At 39.7% G+C, this 20,539-nt stretch overlaps 1 protein-coding gene across 4 annotated transcripts in view; it reads right to left on the bottom strand.

Moving 5' to 3' along the window:
- Window positions 1-562: 562 nt before the first annotated feature.
- UBR2 (ubiquitin protein ligase E3 component n-recognin 2) overlaps window positions 563-20,539 on the bottom strand; it is a 119,631-nt gene continuing 99,654 nt past the window's right edge. For 3 of the 4 annotated variants that reach the window (XM_007537370.3, XM_007537371.3, XM_060189828.1), the window contains exons 40-47: window positions 19,661-19,751; window positions 17,808-17,938; window positions 15,875-15,983; window positions 12,912-12,968; window positions 10,491-10,568; window positions 9,014-9,184; window positions 6,137-6,238; window positions 563-2,830 (exon numbers count right to left, since the gene is read on the bottom strand). In XM_007537370.3, coding sequence (XP_007537432.1) covers window positions 2,689-2,830; window positions 6,137-6,238; window positions 9,014-9,184; window positions 10,491-10,568; window positions 12,912-12,968; window positions 15,875-15,983; window positions 17,808-17,938; window positions 19,661-19,751 — 881 coding nt within the window. In that variant the 3' untranslated portion in view covers window positions 563-2,688. The remainder of the gene's footprint in view (window positions 2,831-6,136; window positions 6,239-9,013; window positions 9,185-10,490; window positions 10,569-12,911; window positions 12,969-15,874; window positions 15,984-17,807; window positions 17,939-19,660; window positions 19,752-20,539) is intronic. The other variant, XM_060189829.1, reaches the window with a different exon arrangement.

Below are 20,539 nucleotides of genomic sequence, written 5' to 3'. Positions count from 1 at the left end.
CAAACCTATTTTTTTTTTTTTTTTACTTCAATTCTTTCCTTTTAGGGGAATTTTGAAAAGCACAGCACAACTGTGGTAGGAACTAGCTCCTCTGAACATACAGGGCAATATAGTTTTCTTCCTACACATTTCTCATGAGCAGAAAGTATGTGGGGAAGTAAGAACAAGGATACGGGGTCCCTAGGTAAGGGAGAGCGAGCAAAGGTTTAACCATGGATGCAGGGATACTCTGAGTGCCGTTGTTCCTGTGATTTGAGGTACAAAATGTTCAGAAAGGCCACAAGCTATCACAGCCAATGAATAGGAGACATAATCAGCTGATATGATGATTAAGCTCTCTTTAGAAGGTCAAGATGGGTTGGCAAGTTGTCATACTTGACACTAATAACATAAGCAGCTTGAATTTCAAGCTAATACAGATGTCCCACTTTATCTGCAGCAAGGTGACATGGGGAACAGATTCATGAACAGATTCTCCCCTCTGCCGACTAAGCTACTGAAAGCTCCACTCCGAAAGCACTATAGCTCGTAAAGCCAAACAAAGATGCAGCCAGACCCAAAGTAATGTGAACACCTAAAGCATTTATTTGGATATCTTTAAACTTTTTACATATGATACATTCCAAGTTTTACAAGTTGTCCACAGATATTAAAGTTATAGCCAATTTATTAAACAGATAAGATTTTCCCTGATATGGAAAGTTATATAAACATTTCTACAATAAACATAATACATGCGGAACAGATCATAAAACTGTGGATGATTCGTTAGATAAGGAAGACAATTAGCTTAATGGAGCACACACCAGAAGATAAAAAGGTGTTTGTGCTGCTATTTTGTATCAATTCATCTCAGACTACCCTGATATTCTCAGGGGACAGAATTCAGGAAAACTTTCTGCTAATTACAGACTTCTGTGAAGTCAGAGTTGAAAGCTAGGGTACTGTTATCACTTGTTATGTTTATAATCCACATAGAGAGGGAGAAACCTGGCCTTATAACTGTAAATTTAAGCTTGATGAGCATATGCAGAACAGCTAGAAGAAGCTGGACTTCAAAGCAAAGGGAGTGGGCATATGACAAAAGCCAAAATAAACATGAAAATCATTATGCTGTTCACAGTCCAAACCACTAGTTTTCATAAATGGAAGAAGGGTCAGGAAGGGGGGGAATGACTGGGTTCTGATTTGATTTTTCTTCCTATTGGTCTGCCTCTCACGGAGTGAGTCAGTTCCAAGCAAGAAGGGTGGAGGAGGCACACTCACACACCCCCTGGAGAGGAAGCAGCGAATGGGGCTCCCGCACCCCCATTTGTTTTAGCCTGCAGTAGGGGGTCCTGACCGTCCTTCAGGCACACTGTAGTGACCCAAGCTGAGTAGAAAAGATGTAATTTTAAAGAAAAATTGAATGAGTGGGTCACTTGCATTGGGTAAAAAAATTCAAGAGCCTCTCCCCCAGCTACTCCCCCTCCCCTGTGGTTCTGGGGACTGAACCCAAGGCCTTATTTATGTATGTGAAGCAAATACTCTACCACTAAGTTACATCCCTGGTCTCCAAAAGCCTTAGTTTCATCCAGAGGCTCAGAACTTACTCCTCAACCAATCTGCCGTCACTCTCTGTCATCACACTCTTTGTACACGTCTATCAAATGAGACTGGTTGTATAGTAATAGTTACACGTTATTTTACTAAGTGGCTATCATTTCTAGGAAGGCACCTCTTAGTAAGCTCAATTATGCTTAAAGGGAATAAAAAGCCTGGGGTGCATAAGCCCTCCCAGGAATGTATGAAGTGAATTAGCAGGTAAAGAGCAATTCATCTACTCCAGGAAATACTGGAGGGGGTGGGGAAGCTCAAAACACTTGATTTTTTTTTTATTCTTGCTAGTGTTGATTCTAGATGCATATATGCTCTGAACGAGCCTCTCTCTAGTCTTATAAGAGAATATATTGTTTGCAAAATTAGGATACTTAAGTTTCCAAAAAGCCCTTTAAAATGAGATTTTTCTCTCAAAGTCAAAAATCTTGCCCCCCACCCTCACAAAAACAAACAAACAAAAAACAACCTCCTATAGTTCTGAAAAACCATACAGCAGGAAAGAAAAAAGTCATCTTCACCCCTTCTTCCCCATAGGCGCCTCCCAATAAGTGTCCTCACAGTTGATGGAGACAAGGCAATGCCATTCTCCAGATCCACTGCTTTGCTCTTCGAGGTAGGGCTCCCCGTCAGCAGAGAGGACACTGACCCAGTCCCAGTCACTGAGAAGGACCAGGAAGTTGATTCCAACAGATCATAGAGAGCTTGTTTCCTGATGCCTCTGGGTCAGCTTCAGGCCTGGAGTTGCTTGGAGTAACACCACATGGCTCAGACTACTGGCGACAGTCAAAACACAGTTATTGTTGCCCACAAAGGGGCTGTGTCCTGCTCAGGAAGGGAAGTTCTTCACTGGATCCTAAAACTCTAGTTATGTTTAGGGGACACAGCAAATGGTGCAAGAAAAGCTGCTGATGGAAGATGATTCTCATCTGTCCTTGGAGCCAGAAACTCTAAAAAATAAAACTGGGAGTAAAAGTTTAAGTAAAGAATTTATTTTCAAACTAAACTCAGTGGGACTTATTTCCTATTCTCTGTCTTGAAAAGCCAACTGAGTTACAAAAATCCAAGCTTGTGCTTTTGGTAGTGATATAATTATAAATGTTGCCAGTCAATGCCAACCAGTGTCTGATTTGCTTCCTGTGCGTGTCCAATTTCCTCCGTGATGCTGTGCTGGTGCCAGAGCTTCTGAATCTTCCTAAATCGTTCTTTGCACAAATGTAAAGGATTTCCCCGTCTAGAAAGAAGACATAGGTTACTCATGGTTCATTGTTTGTTCATCAATTATACCCTACACTTTCCTTTAATCTATTGTTATAATTATTTTTCTTTTTTAAAAAAATATTTTTTAACTTGGCTTTTTCCCCCTTTTCTTGCCCTTGTTTTATTGTAGTTGTAGTTATTGTTGTTGTTACTGATGTGGTCATTGTTGGATAGAACGGAGAGAAATGGAGAGAGGAGGGGAAGACAGAGAGGGGGAGAGAAAGACACCTGCAGACCTGCTTTACTGCCTGTGAAGTGACTCTCCTGCAGGTGGGGAGCAGGGGCTTGAACCGGGATCCTTACACTGGTCCTTGCACTTCATGCCATGTGCGCTTAACCTGCTGTGACCCCCACCCCACTACTGTTTTTCAACCAGAGTACTGCTCAGCTCTGGTTTATGGTGGTGTGGGGGATTGAACCTGGGTCTCTGGAGCCTCTGGCATGAGAATCTCTTTGCACAACCATTATAATATCTATCCCTGCCCCGCTATGATTCGGGAAAAGTTCTCTTTTTTTTTTAAGATTTCATTTATTTTTTTAGATAGAGACAGTAAAAAATTAAGAGGGAAGGGGGGGTGATAAAGAAGGAGAGAGGTAGAGAGACACCTGCAGTCTGCTTTGACACTTGCAAAGTGTTTTCCCCTGCAGGTGGGGATTTGGGGGGCCTGAATCTGGTTCTTTCCACACTGTAACATGTGTGTTCAATCAGGTGTGCCACCACCCAGCCCCTTTATTTATTTATTAATAAGAAAGCAGGAGAAAGAGAGAGAAAGAACCAGACACTACTCTGGCATATATACTGCCAGGGATTGAACTTGGGACATCATGTTTGAGAGTCCAATGCTGTATACACTCCCAGACTAACCAGGAAAATTCTAAGTTATTGCTTTTACATTCTTCACACAAACTCTCTCTTTGGTAGGTCAACTATAGCTACTAATATGCTAGTTTTGAAGGTTTTTTTCTTTCTTTTTTTCTTTTTTTTTGCAGCTGAAGGGAATAAGTGGTGAAAGAAAAAAGATATATTCAAGCTGTATTCACCAAAACCAGAGTAAAGAAAAGAGCCTGAATAGGAAAGTTTGGGAGGCTAGAACCACCCATTTATTGCTTATTTTGGAGGTGAAATGTAAACAAGAAGGGAGTGGAAAAGAAAAACAAGAGCAAAAACAAGTATTGAGAGAATAAAGAGTAAAAATGCAAGTTAAAGTCCTGTCTTTTGGTGAGCAATTCTAGGCAAAGCAATTAGTAAATAATTTCTGGCCTAACTGAACCAAAATGTGGGTTTGGGTGAGTTTGCTCTTAGAACAGTGCTCCTAGGTCAGAGTGGGCCAATCCTCTCTAACTATTCCTAAGAGTCCATACGCCTCAGAGCAGTGAGAACCACCACCATGTGGACAATGTCTGATCTGTAGTCAAGTATTTGGGGCAGTCCATCTCCTTGTCTTCACTTTAATTCCAGACCCTTAACTTCAGTTATGTATAGGCTAAGATTTTTACTTTTTTACAGCAAAAGAGCTGGTTTAAAGTAAGTTTTCTTTTTTTTTTCTTCATTCTGTGTCCCTACCCTCAACTTATAGTGGAGCTGAATATCTACCCATCCCCCTAAAGTTTTTTTTTTTTTTTTTTTTTAACTTTGGTGCAATACTCAGTCAAATTCTGTTTTATTTTTCCCTTTCTGTTCTTCTTTTTCAACTTATGTTTATGAGTGGGATCATCCCATACTCATTTTTCTCTTTCTGGCTTATCTCACTTAGCATGATTCCTTCAAGCTCTAAAGTAAGTAAGTTTTCTTTTCTTCCTTTTTCCCTTCCTTCTTCCCTCCCTTTCTTTCTTTTGCTTCTGGGGTTATTGCTGGGGGTCAGTGCTTATACTACAAATCCACTGCTCCTGAAGGCCATTTTTCCGATTTTGTTGCTATTATTGTTATTGTTGCCTTTGCTGTTGTTGTTGTATAGGACAGAGAGAAATTGAGAGAAGAGGGGAAGACAGAGAAGGAGAGAGAAAAACACCTGTAAACCTGCTTCACCGACCACCCAACAGGTGGGGAGTCAGGGACTTGAGCTGATATTCCTACACCAGTCCTTGCTCTTTATGACATGTGCGCTTAACCCACTGCACTACCACCTGGCCCCCTTAAGTAAATTTTATTCTTTTTTTATTTAGATTTTTTTGCCCTTGTTGTTGTATTGTTGTAGTTACTGTTGTTGTTCTTGATGTCGTCATTGTTGGATATGACAGAGAGAAATGGAGAGAGGAGGGCAAGACAGAGAGGGGGAGAGACAGACACCTGCAGGTGGGGAGCCGGGGCTCGACCAGGGATCCTTCCGCCAGTCCTTGTGCTTTGTGCCACGTGTGCTTAACCCGCTGCGCTACCGCCCGACTCCCTAAAGTAAATTTTCTAATGTCACTTGAAGGGAACTGCTGTTGGCATTTTGCTTATAGTGTAACAGAATTTGCCAGAATAAAAGTAATCAAGGTTCAAATACTATTGCATTGTTCTATGGTTTCCCCCTATTAATTTTTTTTTCTTTTACCAGAGCACCGCTCAGCCCTGGTTTATGATGGTATGGGGAATTGAACCTGAGACCTTGGAGCCTCAGGCATGAGGGTCTCCTTGTATAACCATTATGCTATCTACCCCACCTGTTATATGTTTTAAATCTTGGTCCCCAGTTTCTTCTGTAATAAGAACATCTGTTTCCATGTTAAGTCCTGCTCTTTGAGATCACTTGAAGAATACCAGATATTCCCCATAAAGTCACACAAGTCCTAAAGGGCTATGTTCTGATGCTATGGACACTATATGACAATTCCAGTGTGACAGGTGAACAATGCTGCATTAAAAAAATTTTTTTTCCCAATTATTTTTTTGATAGAAGATGAGAGACAGAAGGAAGGAGAGAGAGAGAGGGAAAGAGGGGGAAAAAAAAAAACAAAACCTGCAATACTGCTCCATTGGTTCCCACCTGCAAGGGGCCCAGGGGCTTGAACATGGTGACATGTGTGCTCCACCAGGTGTGCCACTATCTAGCCACTGCACTGGCTTTGTCTCTGCCCCTCATCTGTTCTGATGGCCTTCATGATATTTTGAGGACTGAGAAGGGAATGCCAACCATGGTAGCCTTGGAAGAACTGACAGACAACAGCTACTGCTACTAGAGCAGAAGACCCATAGATCCTAGGCAGTCAGCAAGTAACTGCAGAACTCACTGCATTCAACATTTACTGAAGGCTCTGGAAGGTCAGAGTCAGCTAACCCAGCCCACAGGTGGTCCCTTACCTGAGTCCTTGGTCAGTCTCTCCATAATCATCAAGATAAGGAGGGGAATAAAAGCAGCCTTTGGTTTTGCCGGCTAAAAATAGCACCTGACATTCTCGTACTCTGCAGAGAAATCATTTACACATTATATATTAGTAACTAAGGTTGGTTCCAAATTGATGGAAATCCTATAAAAATAAACAAAACCACCAGCTTCATCACTCTGCCACCAGGTTTCAGATGCTACCATGATGCCAAACAGACTTCCCAGGGCAGACGACCCCACTAATGTGTCCCAGAGCCCTACCTCCCCAGACCCCTGCCCCACTAGGGAAAGACAGATACAGGCTAGGAGTATGGACCGACCTGCCAACGCCCATGTTCAGCAGGGAAGCAATTACAGAAGCCAGATCTTCCACCTTCTGCACCCCATAATGTCCCTGGGCTCATGCTCCCAAAGGGATAAAGAATAGGATAGCTATTAGGGGAGGGAATAGGATATGGATTTCCAGTGGCGGGAATTGTGTGGAATTGTACCCCTCTTATCTTACGGTCTTGTCAGTGTTTCCATTTTATAAATAAAAATTAAAAAAAAAAAATAAAACCAAGTGAAAAAAGAAACAGCGTTTATAGAGATGCTTAAAAATTATCAATATGTTTCTCTGAGTTTTAAAAATAACCAAGATAATTTATTGTAATCAATAATGATGATTGTGTTGTAAATCAATTTAGTGAAGAAAAGGGACATTTAGGATAAAGAATTGTTGACTCATATGACAGTAGCAACATTACAGTAGCATTAAGAAGTGTCAACTGAGGGCTGGGGAAACAGCATAATGGTTATGCAAAAAGACTTTCATGCCTGAGGCACCAAAAGTCCCAGGTTCAATCCCCAGTACCACCATAAGCCAGAACTGAGCAGTACTCTGGTAAAATAAAAAGCAAAAGTGTCAAGTGAGAAAGACACTAACTGCAAGGTGTAAATATGATACTGTTAGTTTAACCTCTATGAGGAAATTAGAAATTATTCATTAAAAAAAGTATAAACATTATGAATTAGGTCGACTTGACACATAAAGCACCGCTGTATATGACCAAGAGAAAATTATGAAATATGCCAGACAAGGGAAAAATACTATTTTTACATATATCCTTAGGGAAACAAACAAACAAAACACTTGTCTCCTGGTCCCTGAGTGGTTGCTTTGATTTTTTTTAACTTACTTTTTATTGCCATCAGAGTAGTCACAGGCTTCACCAAGTTGGCACCCAGCACTACAAATCCACCAATCCTACCAGCCATTCCTCGCCACCCTCCCCCCTTTTTCTTTTTCTTTTATTTGATAGGACAGAGAGAAATTGGGGGGTGGTGGTTAGAAAGACAGATCCTGCAGTCCTGTTTCATCCCTCATGACGTGTCCCTCCTGCAGGTGGGGAGATGCGGGGTTCAAACCTGGTCCTTCTGTGTGGTAATGTGTGCTCTCAACCTGGCATGCCACCGTCTGGCCCCTGATTTAAGGCCAATTAAATTGTCAGAAACCAGAGGACAGTAAGATGACACAAATGGGGGTCAGGCTGTAGTGCAGCAGGTTAAGCACACATGGCGTGAAACTCGAGGACTGGCTTAAGGATCCCGGTTCGAGCCCCCGGTTCCCTACCTGCAGGGGAGTCACTTCACAAACGGTGAAGCAGGTCTGCAGGTGTCTATCTTTCTCTCCCCGTCTCTGCCTTCCCTTCCTCTCTCCATTTCTCTCTGTCCTATCCAACAATGACGACATCAGTAATAACAACAATAATAACTAAAACAACGAGGGCACTAAAAGGGAAAATAAATATAAATAATAAAAAAATTAAAACAACAACAACAATAATAACCACAACAATGATAAAAACAATAAGGGCAACAAAAAAGGGAAAATAAATAAAAAAAATATTTTTAAAAAATGATGACACAAATTTGGACAGTTAAGCCCCAGAGAAGCTCAAACTCATGTGTCTTCTCTGCTTCAAATCCTGAAATGGCATTTATCTTAGAGATATCACAGGAACATATCAAGCTCCGTGATTCTCGCCCCTTGCACATCACTCAAACGACACAGTCTCCATGATGCTTCCTGAACATGGCAGGTACATTTTCTGGCAATTCTGTACTTACTTGTCCTTGCCAGAAATATTCTCTTTCCTTCTTAGATCTTTATTCAAAAGTCACCTTCGCAGAGGAACTTCCCCGGCTAACTGTCTAAATTCATCTCCAGCTGCCACTTATATTTTTCTTCCACTTTAATTTCTTTTTCTTCCCTGCATTTTTAACTTTCTAAGTTCTGGTTAGTCTTACTTATTTTCTATTTCCCTCACTAGAAAATGAGCTCTATGAAGGCTGATTTTTGCTGAGCACTGCATTCTCACTACCCAGTACACATAAAAGCCAACCAAGGGGAAAAAAAACTAACACAGTCACTAAGTAAAGTAAGTCTCTACTGTACATTACTGAATATATACATGCATATATTTGAGGCATGATATAGAGGAATCAAAAAACCATAAGGATATAATAAAAGGAGTAATTCTCACTGGCTTGGGTAGAAAAATCAAGCACAATCAGAGGTTTCACCTGACAATGAGTCATGAAAAAAAGTTGAACTGATGTGTCATGAGGTTGGGGTGGGTGGTGGGAATGATGATAATGTAATTACCAACAGAGAGAGCATGAACCAGTTAGGACACCTGAGGAGACAAGGTTTCCCATACGGCTCAGACAATTCAAATGCATGAGAACAGCAGTGACAAGCTGTCTTCAGTGTAGTGGTTTCTGGTGTCACCTTCTCAAGAGCCAAGTAAGTACCTTAGCAGACCCAGAGCTACAATGTACATCCCCCTGGTCCCCAACCTAGGTCTCACCTCAGGAAGATGCCCACTCCAGAGCCACAGGAGTAGGTATGAGCTGTGCAGGCTCCCACGTCCTCCCCTTCCAACTCAGTCTGACAGCAGTAGCTCTGGGAGCACAGCAAAGTTCCACATACAAGGCACAGAGTTGGAGCTCTGCTCTTATCACCACCGGATTTCGGACACCTCCACAGGACAAGGAAGAGAGAGCGAGAGAGCGGGAGTGGGAGAGGGAGAGGGAGAGGAAGAAAGAAAACATATTATAGTTCTCAAAATGAGTAGTTGTATAACCACACTGGAAAAACATTTTTGTGACATGAATTGGTAGTCTAGGTAAATTTCTTTCCTTTTATGTTGTGACACTTGGGCTTTGTGGATACATGTTTTCACTGCCCTGGGGACAATTTGTTTTCCTTGTGAATTCAGCTAGAGACAGAGAGGCAGAGACACCACAGCACTACTCCACCATCTGTGGAACTTATCCAGATGCTGTGATGTCTTCATGTGATGCTGGGGTTTGAACCCAGGGATTTTAGTTTGGTACGGGTGCACTCTATTGAGCAGTCTACCTCAGGCCCAGGCAAATTTATTTGTAGAATAAGATATAGGGAGTATCTTGTACACTAAAGAGAATACCATTTAGAGACTACCACTTAAAAGCTTAAGCCACATGCATCTTTGCTGTCTGGTAACATTTATTTTATTACACTATTGCTTAATCTTTATACTATTTATAAAATACTTAGTATATTAAATATGTCCCTTATCTCCTTTCCTATATTTTATTCTGAAAAAATGATGGAATGAAATAGTGTTTTAGTAAGTTAGGAACTGTAAAGTGCTATTAATGTTATAATTTTCCTATCCCAACAAAACAAGAACATCCCTCAAATTCTGTGTACACATTTACATGCATACAGCCCTCAATGTCTTGTTAAATGCCATTTTCTCTCTAGTACTTTTAAATCTTTCTTTTCTCATCCTTCTTATCATATATTACACCTTGAGGTTCTTTCATTTGGTGTTTATGTTCATGGACTCTATTTTACTGGGCTATCAGAATGGTCACGATGCGTTCTTACATAGAAAAACAAAAATGATGTCATGACATTTCCAACAACCCAGTTGTTTTTGTTACCCAATTTCAGCATCTTGCTGAAAGACAACTGATGGTTTCGTTCATATGTACAATAGAAAGAACTGAAACACATAATCCTGTTAAAAAGAAAAAAGTAGTCAACTGTTGCTAGGAATTTACGAAAACTATGGTGGTTATCCTTGGGGAAGGAGGGGAGAGTCAGAGTGTGGGGAGGGGAAAGCACGGAACTATAATGGTGGCTGTGGTGTGGAATGAGACACCTGTAAACGTATGATCTTGTAAACTATTATTAAATCACTAATAAAAATAAAATAAAGAATTAAAAAAACTTCTATGTAGAGAGGAAGTGTTTGCAGTGATAGGAAATGTTCACACTCTATTACCCAAACTTACGAGAAATTAGATGCTTGATTAATGAGGCTGCTGTAATCTTCTGGAAGATTGATTAATTTGTTAGATTCTCTTGGATAGCTTAAAAAGAAAACCAAAACAACAAATGCAGTTAACCTGCAGTAATTACATTGACAAGATAACTCAAATTAGTCAAAACAAAGGAAGACTGAATCTGAATGACTGTCGGTTGTTACCAGAATATTATAAGAAGCCACGGTATGAAATTAAAGATGTCATCTTCAATAACACAGGACCTTAAAGTTCATTCACAATTTCTCTTCAAGATTCATTTATTTTTATTAACACAGGAGAGAGAATGAGAACTAGTGTGCTACCTTGGCACATGAAGCTAGAAACTGAGCTTGGACCATATGTTCCCAAGCCTAGTTCTCTAGACACTACATCATTCCCAGGCACTCATTCACTCAACTTTAATAATCTCAGGGAAAAAAAATTGGAACCCCACTTCCTCAGAGCCCTACCCCAATAGGGAGGGATAGAGACAGGCTGGGGGTATGGGTTAACCTGTTGATGGCCATGTCCAGTGGAGAAGTAATTATAGAAGCCAGACCTCCCACCTTCTGCACCCCACAGATATCTTTGGCTCATACTCCCAGAATGATAAAAAATAAGGAAGCTTCCGGGAGCCAGGCTGTAGCGCAGTGGGTTAAGCGCACATGGTGCAAGGACCGGAGTAAGGATCCCGGTTCAAGTCCCCGGCTCCCCACCTGCAGGGGTCGCTTCACAGGCAGTGAAGCAGGTCTGCTGGTGTCTATCTTTCTCTCTCCCTGTCTTCCCCTCCTCTCTCCATTTCTCTCTCTCCTGTCCAACAACGAAGACACCAATAATAACTACAACAATAAAGCAACAAAGACAACAAAAGGGAATAAATAAATAAATAAATAAAAATAATAAGGAAGCTTCCAATGGAGGAGACAGGATACAGAACTCTGGTGGTGGGAATTGTACCCCTGTTATTCCACAATCTTGTTGATTACTAAATTACTAACAAAAAAAGTATATTTAAAAAAAATTTTTAGAATAGTAGACTGCATTTATTATCTTCCCTATTTCATTGAAAATATGTCAGCTATGGGAAAAGGGGGGGAAGGCAGAAGAAAAGATTCATCTCCAGGGTTCTTTTGAAACAGCACCGTACTGGAGAGCCTAGCCACAGAACTGAGGAGACAGAAAGGACAGGTTTATTAGGGTGACCTTAAGTTGGAGAATAGGAAGAAGACAAGGTCGAGTTTCTTTAAATTAGAGATGCCAGGCCACACAGAACCTGTGGTAAGTTAATTTATGTAAAGTTTAGATCCATTCAGTCAGTATTTTGGGACCTACACTCAGTGCTTACACCTGCCTGGCATAGGCCATATGGGGAGGCATTTCCCTAACACACATACAGACATATCTTTAAGATATTTTGCCAGTGGGAGTCGGGTTAAACGCAGGTGGCGCAAAGCACAAGGATCGGCATAAGGATGCCGGTCGAACCCCGGCTCCCCACCTGCAGGGGAGTCGCTTCACAGGCAGTGAAGCAGGTCTGCAGGTGTCTATCTTTCTCTCCTCCTCTCTGTCTTCCCCTCCTCTCTCCATTTCTCTCTGTCCTATCCAACAACGACAACAATAATAACTACAACAATAAAACAACAAGGGCAACAAAAGGGAATAAATAAATAAAATAAATATAAAAAAAAGATATTTTGCCAGTTTGAAATTTTCCTTAAAAGAAAACACTATATTTTTATAGTTCTGATTCTTTTATAGACTCCCATCATTAGACTAAGAAAAAAAGTATAAAGAGATCACTGGAGTTTTGGGAGGATAGCTGGAAGGAATACAACACATATTCTACATATTCTATTTCTTACCTACTTGCTACCCCCACACCCAAGTCTGAGATAATCATTAAAAAAATATTTTTCTTTACTTATTATTGGACAGAGACAGAGAAACTGAGATGGAAGGAGAAGGCAGGGAGGGAGAGAGACAGAGAGACACCGGCAGCTCTACTTCACCACTCATGAAGCTTTTCCCCTGCAGGTGGGGACAAGGGGCTTGAACCAGGGTCCTTGTGCACTGTAATGTGAGTATTTAACCAGGTGTGCCACTGCCTGGCTCCAGTGATTTTTTTTTTTTAATTGCGACCAGGGTTATTGCTGGGGCTCAGTGTCAGCACGATGAATCCACTGTTCTCCATGATCACCCCTCCTCCCGTTTTTTCTTTTATTTGACAGGACAGAGAGAAACTGAGAGGCAAGGGGAACTAGAGAGGGAGAGACAGACATCTGCAGCACTGTTTAACTACTCGTTAAGCTTCCCCCCTGCAGGTAGAGACTGGGGCTTGATAATGCTTTTGCACATGGTAACAATTGGGTGCACCACTGCATGGCCCCTGATAACCAATCTTTAACTTACCTTATGGCATTTCTTTCACCTTCAAGATATCTTTTAACTTCAATGTTATGACACCAACTTTAATATAAATGAGGGTAAAAAAAAACAAAGAGAGAGAGAACATTTTTACTTTTGAAGTGCTAGAACTAGAATTTCCCCCCTTCCAAATCCAGTAAGAAAAAAAAAAATCTTCATGGTTTAATATGATATATTTACCTCATCAAAAGAAGCTTGGAAGAATATCCTAATTTTGCCTGTAACTTTTAAAATCAGAAGAATATGATCTGTGACTTTCTAAAAGTAATAATGCTTAATACATAAAAATCTGTGACTACATAAACTATTACCACACAAATTTACACACTCTGGAAAGACCAGTCTGAATTAATGTCAGGCTCATATATATCTGGAGCTATATATGAGCTATATATATATATATCTAATATATCTGGAGCTAGAACATTCACATCAACAAATTTCTAGAGTTGTGGTAAAATGTACATAGCATAAAATCTTGAACCTGGGTCCTTGTGCATTATAACATGTGTGCTCAACCCAGTGTGGCACTACCAGGCTCTGGTTTAAAAAAATTCTAACTGTATAGTTCTGTGGAAATAAGTTACACTTTTAGGCTGTATAACCATTGTCCATCTCTAAGAGGTTTTCAACTTTCCCAACTTAAGTGGTGTCCTTGTTACGTACTAGTCTCTCTCCCTCTCCCTCCCAGTTTTTGGCATTAACTAGTTATTTTCTGTCTCTATTGAACTGACTGCTGGAAGTATCTCATGCCATTGAAATTATGCAGTATTTTTTTTGGGGGGGGGCACTTTGTTTTATATTTTATTTATTTATTTTTTTAACCAGAGCACTGCTCAGCTCTGGCTTATGGTGGTGTGGGGGATTGAACCTGGGACTTTAGAGCCTCAGGCATGAGAGTCTCTTTGCATAATCATTATGCTATCTACTCCTGACCCCAGTGTTATAACAATTTTACTTAGCACAAGGTTTATAAGATATAGTATCTAACAAAATTTTTTTCCTCTTAAAGGCTAAATTATATTACACTGTGTTTGACTACATGCATGTTCATACTATGTTTTATATGATTTTTTTTTTTTTTTTACCAGAGCACTGATCAGCTCTGGCTTATGTGGTGTGGGGGATTGAACCTGGAACTTCACAGCCTCAGGCATGAGAGTCTCTTTGCATAACCATTATGCTGTCTACCCCCATCCCCTACTACAGTTTATTTATTCATCAGTTGATGGATGTTTGCTGGTTTCTTTTCTTTTCTTTTCTTTTCTCTTCTCTTCTTTTTTGTCTCCAGGGTTATCACTGGGACTTGGTGCTGGCACCACGAACCCACTGCTCCTGGCTGACATTTTTTCCCATTTTATACGGTTGAGAGAGGAAGGGAAGACAGAGAGGGAGAGAGAAAGATAAGACACCTGCGGACCTGCTTCACTATTTGTGAAGCGACCCCCTCTGCAAGTGGGGAGCTGTAGGCTCGACCTGGGACCCTTGCACTTAACACAGCGCACCTGGTCCCTTGGGTGGTTTATATACACAAGTTTTCTTTTTTTAATATCCACATTTTTATCCACTAAGAATAATGTTACTATGAAGACAGGTATGTAAGTATCTGAGGTCCTGCTTTTAATTCTTTGCCATGTATATACAGAAGTGGAATTGCTGACTCATATGAAATTCTATATTTAATCTTTTAAGGAACCACCTATATTATTTTCCAGAAGGCTAACACCATTTTCTGTTCTTACCAGCAATTTCTGGTTTGGGTCATCATCGAGGCTTCATCACTCTGGGATGATGTTTTTTATGTAGAAAGACAGAGACAAAGAGGGAGAGAGAAAGAGAGAGAAGACTGTAGTGATGTATCCTCCAATGTGGTGGAGGCTGGGCTCAAATCTGGGTTCCACATGTGGCAAAGCAAGTGCATTACCCAAGTGAGCTATTTTGTTTGACCTCCACCAGCCATTTCTTAACACTCTTACCTACACTGCTTAATGTTTTTTTTTTTTTTTAATTTAGCTAGGCACAGAAAGACAGATGCAGAGAGAGTGTGTGAAAGAGGCCACAGCATCAAAGCTTCCTTCAATGTGGCAATGGCTGGGCTGGAACCTAGGTTCTGACATGGCAAAACAGCCACTATCTGAGATATCTTGCCTGCCTTATTATTGCCACCCTAATAGCTCTGAAGTAGTATCACGTGACTTTTATTTGCATTTTCCTAATAACTAACAATTATGAGCACATTTTCATGTTTGTTGGTCAGTTGTATATTTTCTTTGAGAAGTTTTTTTGCTCATTAAAATGTTTTTGTTGTGGTCCGGGAGATGGTGCTGTGATAAAGCTTTGGACTCTCAAGCATGAGGTCCTGAGTTTGATCCTCGACAGCACATGTGCCAGAGTGATGTCTGGTTCTTTTTCTCTACTTCCACCTTTCTCATAAATAAATAAAGTCTAAAAAAAAAAAAGTTTTTGTTGTTGAGATGTAGGGAATCTGGGAATATATATGTATATATTCATATCACTCTTAATTCCCACTCAAATATTTAATCTGTAAGGATATTCTATTTAATCTGTAAGGATATTCTCCCATTCTGTGGGTAAAATATTCATAGTTTAATTTTAGAAATATGTTATTAATTTGACATGACTGATAATTAGGGCTGATTTCTCTAGACTTTAATTTTTGCAAATATAAAGTAACCCTAATTTTTTTTCCAATTTCAAAATTTTGTTAAGAGATTTTAACCAAGTAAGTTAGTATGAGGGGATAAACATTTCTACTACCATTCCCCTTAAATCTATTTAAGATACTCATCAGCGGGCAAAGTTTTGCCAGATCTGAAATGCACAGTTCAAACCTGCTGGTTACTTGATAATTTTATAGTAGATGGTGATAAACTAAAGTATGGTTCAAAATAAGTATTTGATATAATGGAGAAAAGTAAAATCATTACCTTTCCATCAATGAGTTCATTATCTCACTATTTTCATGAAAGAGGCAAATGAGGTTGCTTGGCAGGGAAAGATAGTTACATAAATGTTCAAACTGGTTTGTTCCAGAAACTGCAAATGAAGAGGAAAAGAGTAAGACATGTAAGAGCAGATTCAGTATGAGAGTAAGCAGTAACTTGCAAGAGGAGAAAATTCCAATTTGCCAAGTACATAGCATATAAAAAGTTATCAGTAGTAATACGATGTTATAAAGGGATTCATAGAAAATGACATAGTTGAGAACCAGTGATCCCTACCCCAAAGTAGTCAGAATTTCCGGGTTTATTTTTTATAGAGACAGAAACTGAGAGGGAGAGAGAGACGCCTGCAGTACTGTGTCACTGCTAGTAAAGATTCCCCCATGCAGGAAGAACATGAGGCCTGGAACGCGGTCCTTGAGCATGGTGATGTGTGCGCTCAGCCGGCTGTGCCCCCACTTGCTGCCTTACTGTCTTAGTTTTATCGATCCACAAAATAATAAAAGTGTATGATCTATTTCATGGGTTATGGACCATTCAGTGACAAAAGTAATGTATGGGTGCTCTGGAAAAGTAAGTATATATCTGTACAGAAATTTCACACAATTTTCCTTTAATAATCAGCTCTGCAAATTACCCACAAGTGTGTGTGTGTGTGTATGTATATATATATATATATATAGTATATGGTGCCTGAACAACTAGCACAATGGAGATGCTAACCAATAATCTTAAAAAAATTTTTTATTATCTTTATTTATTTATTGGATAGAGACAGACAGAAATTGAGAGGGAAGGGAGGGATAGCGAGGGTGAGAGACAGAGAGACACCTGTAGCACTGTTTCACTTGTGAAGCTTTCCCGTTGCAGGTGGGGACTGCGGGCTTGAACCTGGGTCCTTGCACACAGTAACATGTGCGTTCAACAAGGTGCGCTACCACCCAGCCTCACACTCAGTACTATTTTAGAGTAGCATCATATGCAGACCACCCCATTATGCCCGTGCTAGGCATTGAGGTACAGTAAACTCTCAGATAGATACATAGAGAAAGAGATCAGAGCAACGAGGTCTCTATTGGTGTGCTGGGAGCTGGGCCTGATGGAAGCAGTCACCCTACCAGGTGAGCTATCTCATCAGCCTGCGATGCAGGAAGCTACTTTCATTAAAAGTATCAAAACAGATCACAAAAACAAATGTGAAATAGCAACTCAACGCGATTTGGAAAAATCAGATTTACGTGCAATTATGTATATTCTGAACTTTAATGACACACCCGAAAGCGTGTCAGTTAAATCAAGCTGAAAATAACTGAAATTGCCAGTTTTCAGGGTTTATAACTTGAAGAATCTGTTTCATAAGCATATAATTGATTCTTCTATGCTGATAGTAAGAGAATGACATATTTTTACATGATTTTAATATAAAACAGTACATTTATGAGGACACAATTAAAAAATTATGTCTATAATATATATATACACACATATATATGACCATTGTCTTAAGAGAGTTTTGATCACTTCTCAGTTTTACAAGTCATTAAAAAAAAAATTTTTTTTTTTATTGTCACCAGAGTTATCTCTGGGGCTCAGTGCTGGTACTAGCAATCCATAGAGCTCTTGGTGGTCATTTGTTCCCCCCCCCTTTTTTTTGCTATAACAGAGAAATTGAGAAGGAGGTGGAAAAAGAAAGGGGAAGAACAAGACACCTGCAGACCTGCTTCATCACTCATGAAACATCCCCCCCTTTGCAGGTTGGGAGTGAGGGCTTGAACCTAGGTCCTTGCTCATGGTAACTTGTGCACTTCACTGGGTATTCCACCACCTGTTCACCTCCCTCCCCACCCTCAGTCATTTTTAGTTTATTTAAATTGCAATTGTGAAAGACAACTATTTCCTATATTTTGAAAGAAATTACCTTGAATCTCTGGTGGGGAAGGAACTCCATTTAAATAATGAAAAAACATAGCAGAGCATTTTAGGAAAGGCATGATTCCAGCTTTGACATTCCTCCATAGATGCCAGCCAGAGTGTATTTCTTTCAAGGCACTAAAAAGGATAATCAGAAATCTATTAAGAAAAAGTTATTGTAGTTATAGCACAATGTAAAACAAAAACCACTGCTATCTGGAATTAATTCAAGGCAAATAAGCTCCCAGTCTGATCCTGGGCATTACATAACTGAAATAGAGCTCCAGCATCTCTTTCTCACATGTGAAATTCTCGCTCTGTATGACATATAAAATGAATAAAGTAGATCTTTAAGAAAAAAAGTAATACACATACATCAAGGAATAATTTGGAAAATAAAGTATACACTATTCTAGAAACTTATGCCAGCAGGTATTAATCTGGCAAGCTATTTACAAATAATCTGTTTTATAAAGTTTCAATTATAATGTAAGAAATTTAAAATTAATATGTCTTTCATAACTTTTTTTTTTGCCTCCAGGGTTATTGCTGGGGTTCAGTGCCTGCACTATGAATCCACTGCTCTTAGAGGCTATTTTTTCCCTTTTTTGTTGCCCTTGTTGTTTACTGTTGTTGTTATTATTATTGTTGCCACTGTTGTTGTTGTTAAGACAGGACAGAGAAATTGAGAGAGGAGGGGAAGACAGAGAGGGGAAAGAAAGACACCTGCAGACCTGCTTCACCGCTTGTGAAACAACCCCCCTGCAGGTGGGGAGTTGGGGGGTTCGAACTGGGATCCTTACGCTGGTCCTTGTGCTTTGTACTATGTGCACTTAACCTGCTGCGCTACTGCCCAACCCCCCCTTCATATCCTTTTAACCATAATATTTATTGGAATTATATTCTGGAAAACAACAGTCATAATCTACACCAGATCATCCTCCTGTGAGCAAACACTTAGATTATTTTAAATCCTTTTTTAGTATTATATCTGAAATGTGTATCTTCATGTCTGTCGGCTTTTCTCATGCTGGGCTATTTCGTTGGTATGTGGTCTCAGAAATAGGGTAAGAACGACTGGGGAGGTAGCACAGTGGTAGAGCTTTGGGATTATGCATGTGACGTCCAGAGTTTGATTCCCAGCAACAACCATGTGCCAGAGTGATGCTCAAGCCTCTCTTCCATTCTATTTTTTGTAGCTCAATAAATAAATTCAATAAATAAAAACCCAAGTGGAATTGTTGTACCAGACCACAATGACTTTAATAATATGTGAAGTTCTAATAATTTCACTGAACTCCTCTCCTGCCTGTTCTGAATACTATTTTCAAAATGTATTAAGCCAATTTAATTTGTGAGTTTAATTATGAGTGAGACGAATGAGTTTCAGAATAACACTTTCCAAAGTACCTTCCATATGTCCACTAATTCTTGCCAGATTCTCTGGACAAAATATAGTTCTGTGACCAAATAAACATGGGAAGCTCTGCATATTACTCCTCTGAGATTTTTCTTTCTTATTTTATTTTTTAAGATTTTATTTGTTGATTGATGAGAAAGATAGGAGAGAGAAAAAACCAGACATCTTTCTGGTACTGGGCTGCCGGGGATTGAACTCAAGACCTCACGCTTGAGAGTCTAATGTTTTATCCACTGCACCACCTCCTGGACCACCTCTCAGAGATTTTTCCAATCATGTTAGTATATATACACGTTACAAGGAGTCCTGCAGATCACTTTCTAATCTACTTTTGCAAATATGTCAAAAAACATCAATTTACCTTTTAACAAATAAATCCCCTAGTCAAGCTTTTACCTATATTTGGGTAGCTGCCTGTCTCGTGAAGATTATAATCTTACCTTCCTGTACACTGACGAAGTTTTTTGTACAAAGCTAAAACCGCTAATTCTTCTTCACCAACAGTATTTTCTTGATCCATGCTACTCTCTTCTGAAAGATACAGAAACATTAGTACTGTGCGTATGCTATGCAGTGGGCTGATGGCCACATCATTTAAACACCCTGTGTCCACATGTATCATATACATTACTCTATCCACATATGATTAACACTCCTGCAAAATACAAAGAACCTTGACCCCTAAGGTATGAGCACAGTACAAATCTCCATCAGAACAAGGAATCATTAAGTTATGGGAGAAGTCAATGTCTCCAGATATAAGTAAACTTAAGAAATAGAAAATAAGTAAAAACATAGGCACTGTTATAGAATTTAACAGTGAAGAAATTTGTTTCAAAATGTTTCACATGAGGCTAAACAAAAAACAACTAAGTATCCAATTTATCTATTTATGTTTACTAGAGCACTGGTCAGCTCTAGGTTATGGTGGTGCCAGCGATTGAAACTGGGCCATTTGGTGCCGCAGACATTACGTCTGTTTGCATTACCATTATGCTATATCCTTAGTCCTCCAATTTATAATTTATATACTACTCTTGTCCAATTACTTTCCCCCCATAAGACATTTTTTTCCTTTTTTAAAAAAAATTTTAATGGTACAACCTAACCAACACAACAATTGCCACCTCAACAGTGCTTCACCTCAGACTGTGTCCAGAGACTTCACGTGTGGAATGACAACCCTTCAGCTTCATTACCCGGGTGAGACCTTTCCTTTTATAGTACACTCTAATTTCATCTCAGGTAGTTCACTTTCTAACAAAGTCCCATAACCTAGATATACACCAGTTTCTGTGAGAGAGAGCTTATGTGCACAT

Source organism: Erinaceus europaeus, chromosome 4 (genome assembly GCF_950295315.1).
Source record: "Erinaceus europaeus chromosome 4, mEriEur2.1, whole genome shotgun sequence".
Classification (NCBI taxonomy): Eukaryota; Metazoa; Chordata; class Mammalia; order Eulipotyphla; family Erinaceidae; genus Erinaceus; species Erinaceus europaeus.
The sequence above is the reverse complement of the archived record's forward strand: the minus strand, read 5'-3'. Positions and strand labels throughout refer to the sequence as shown.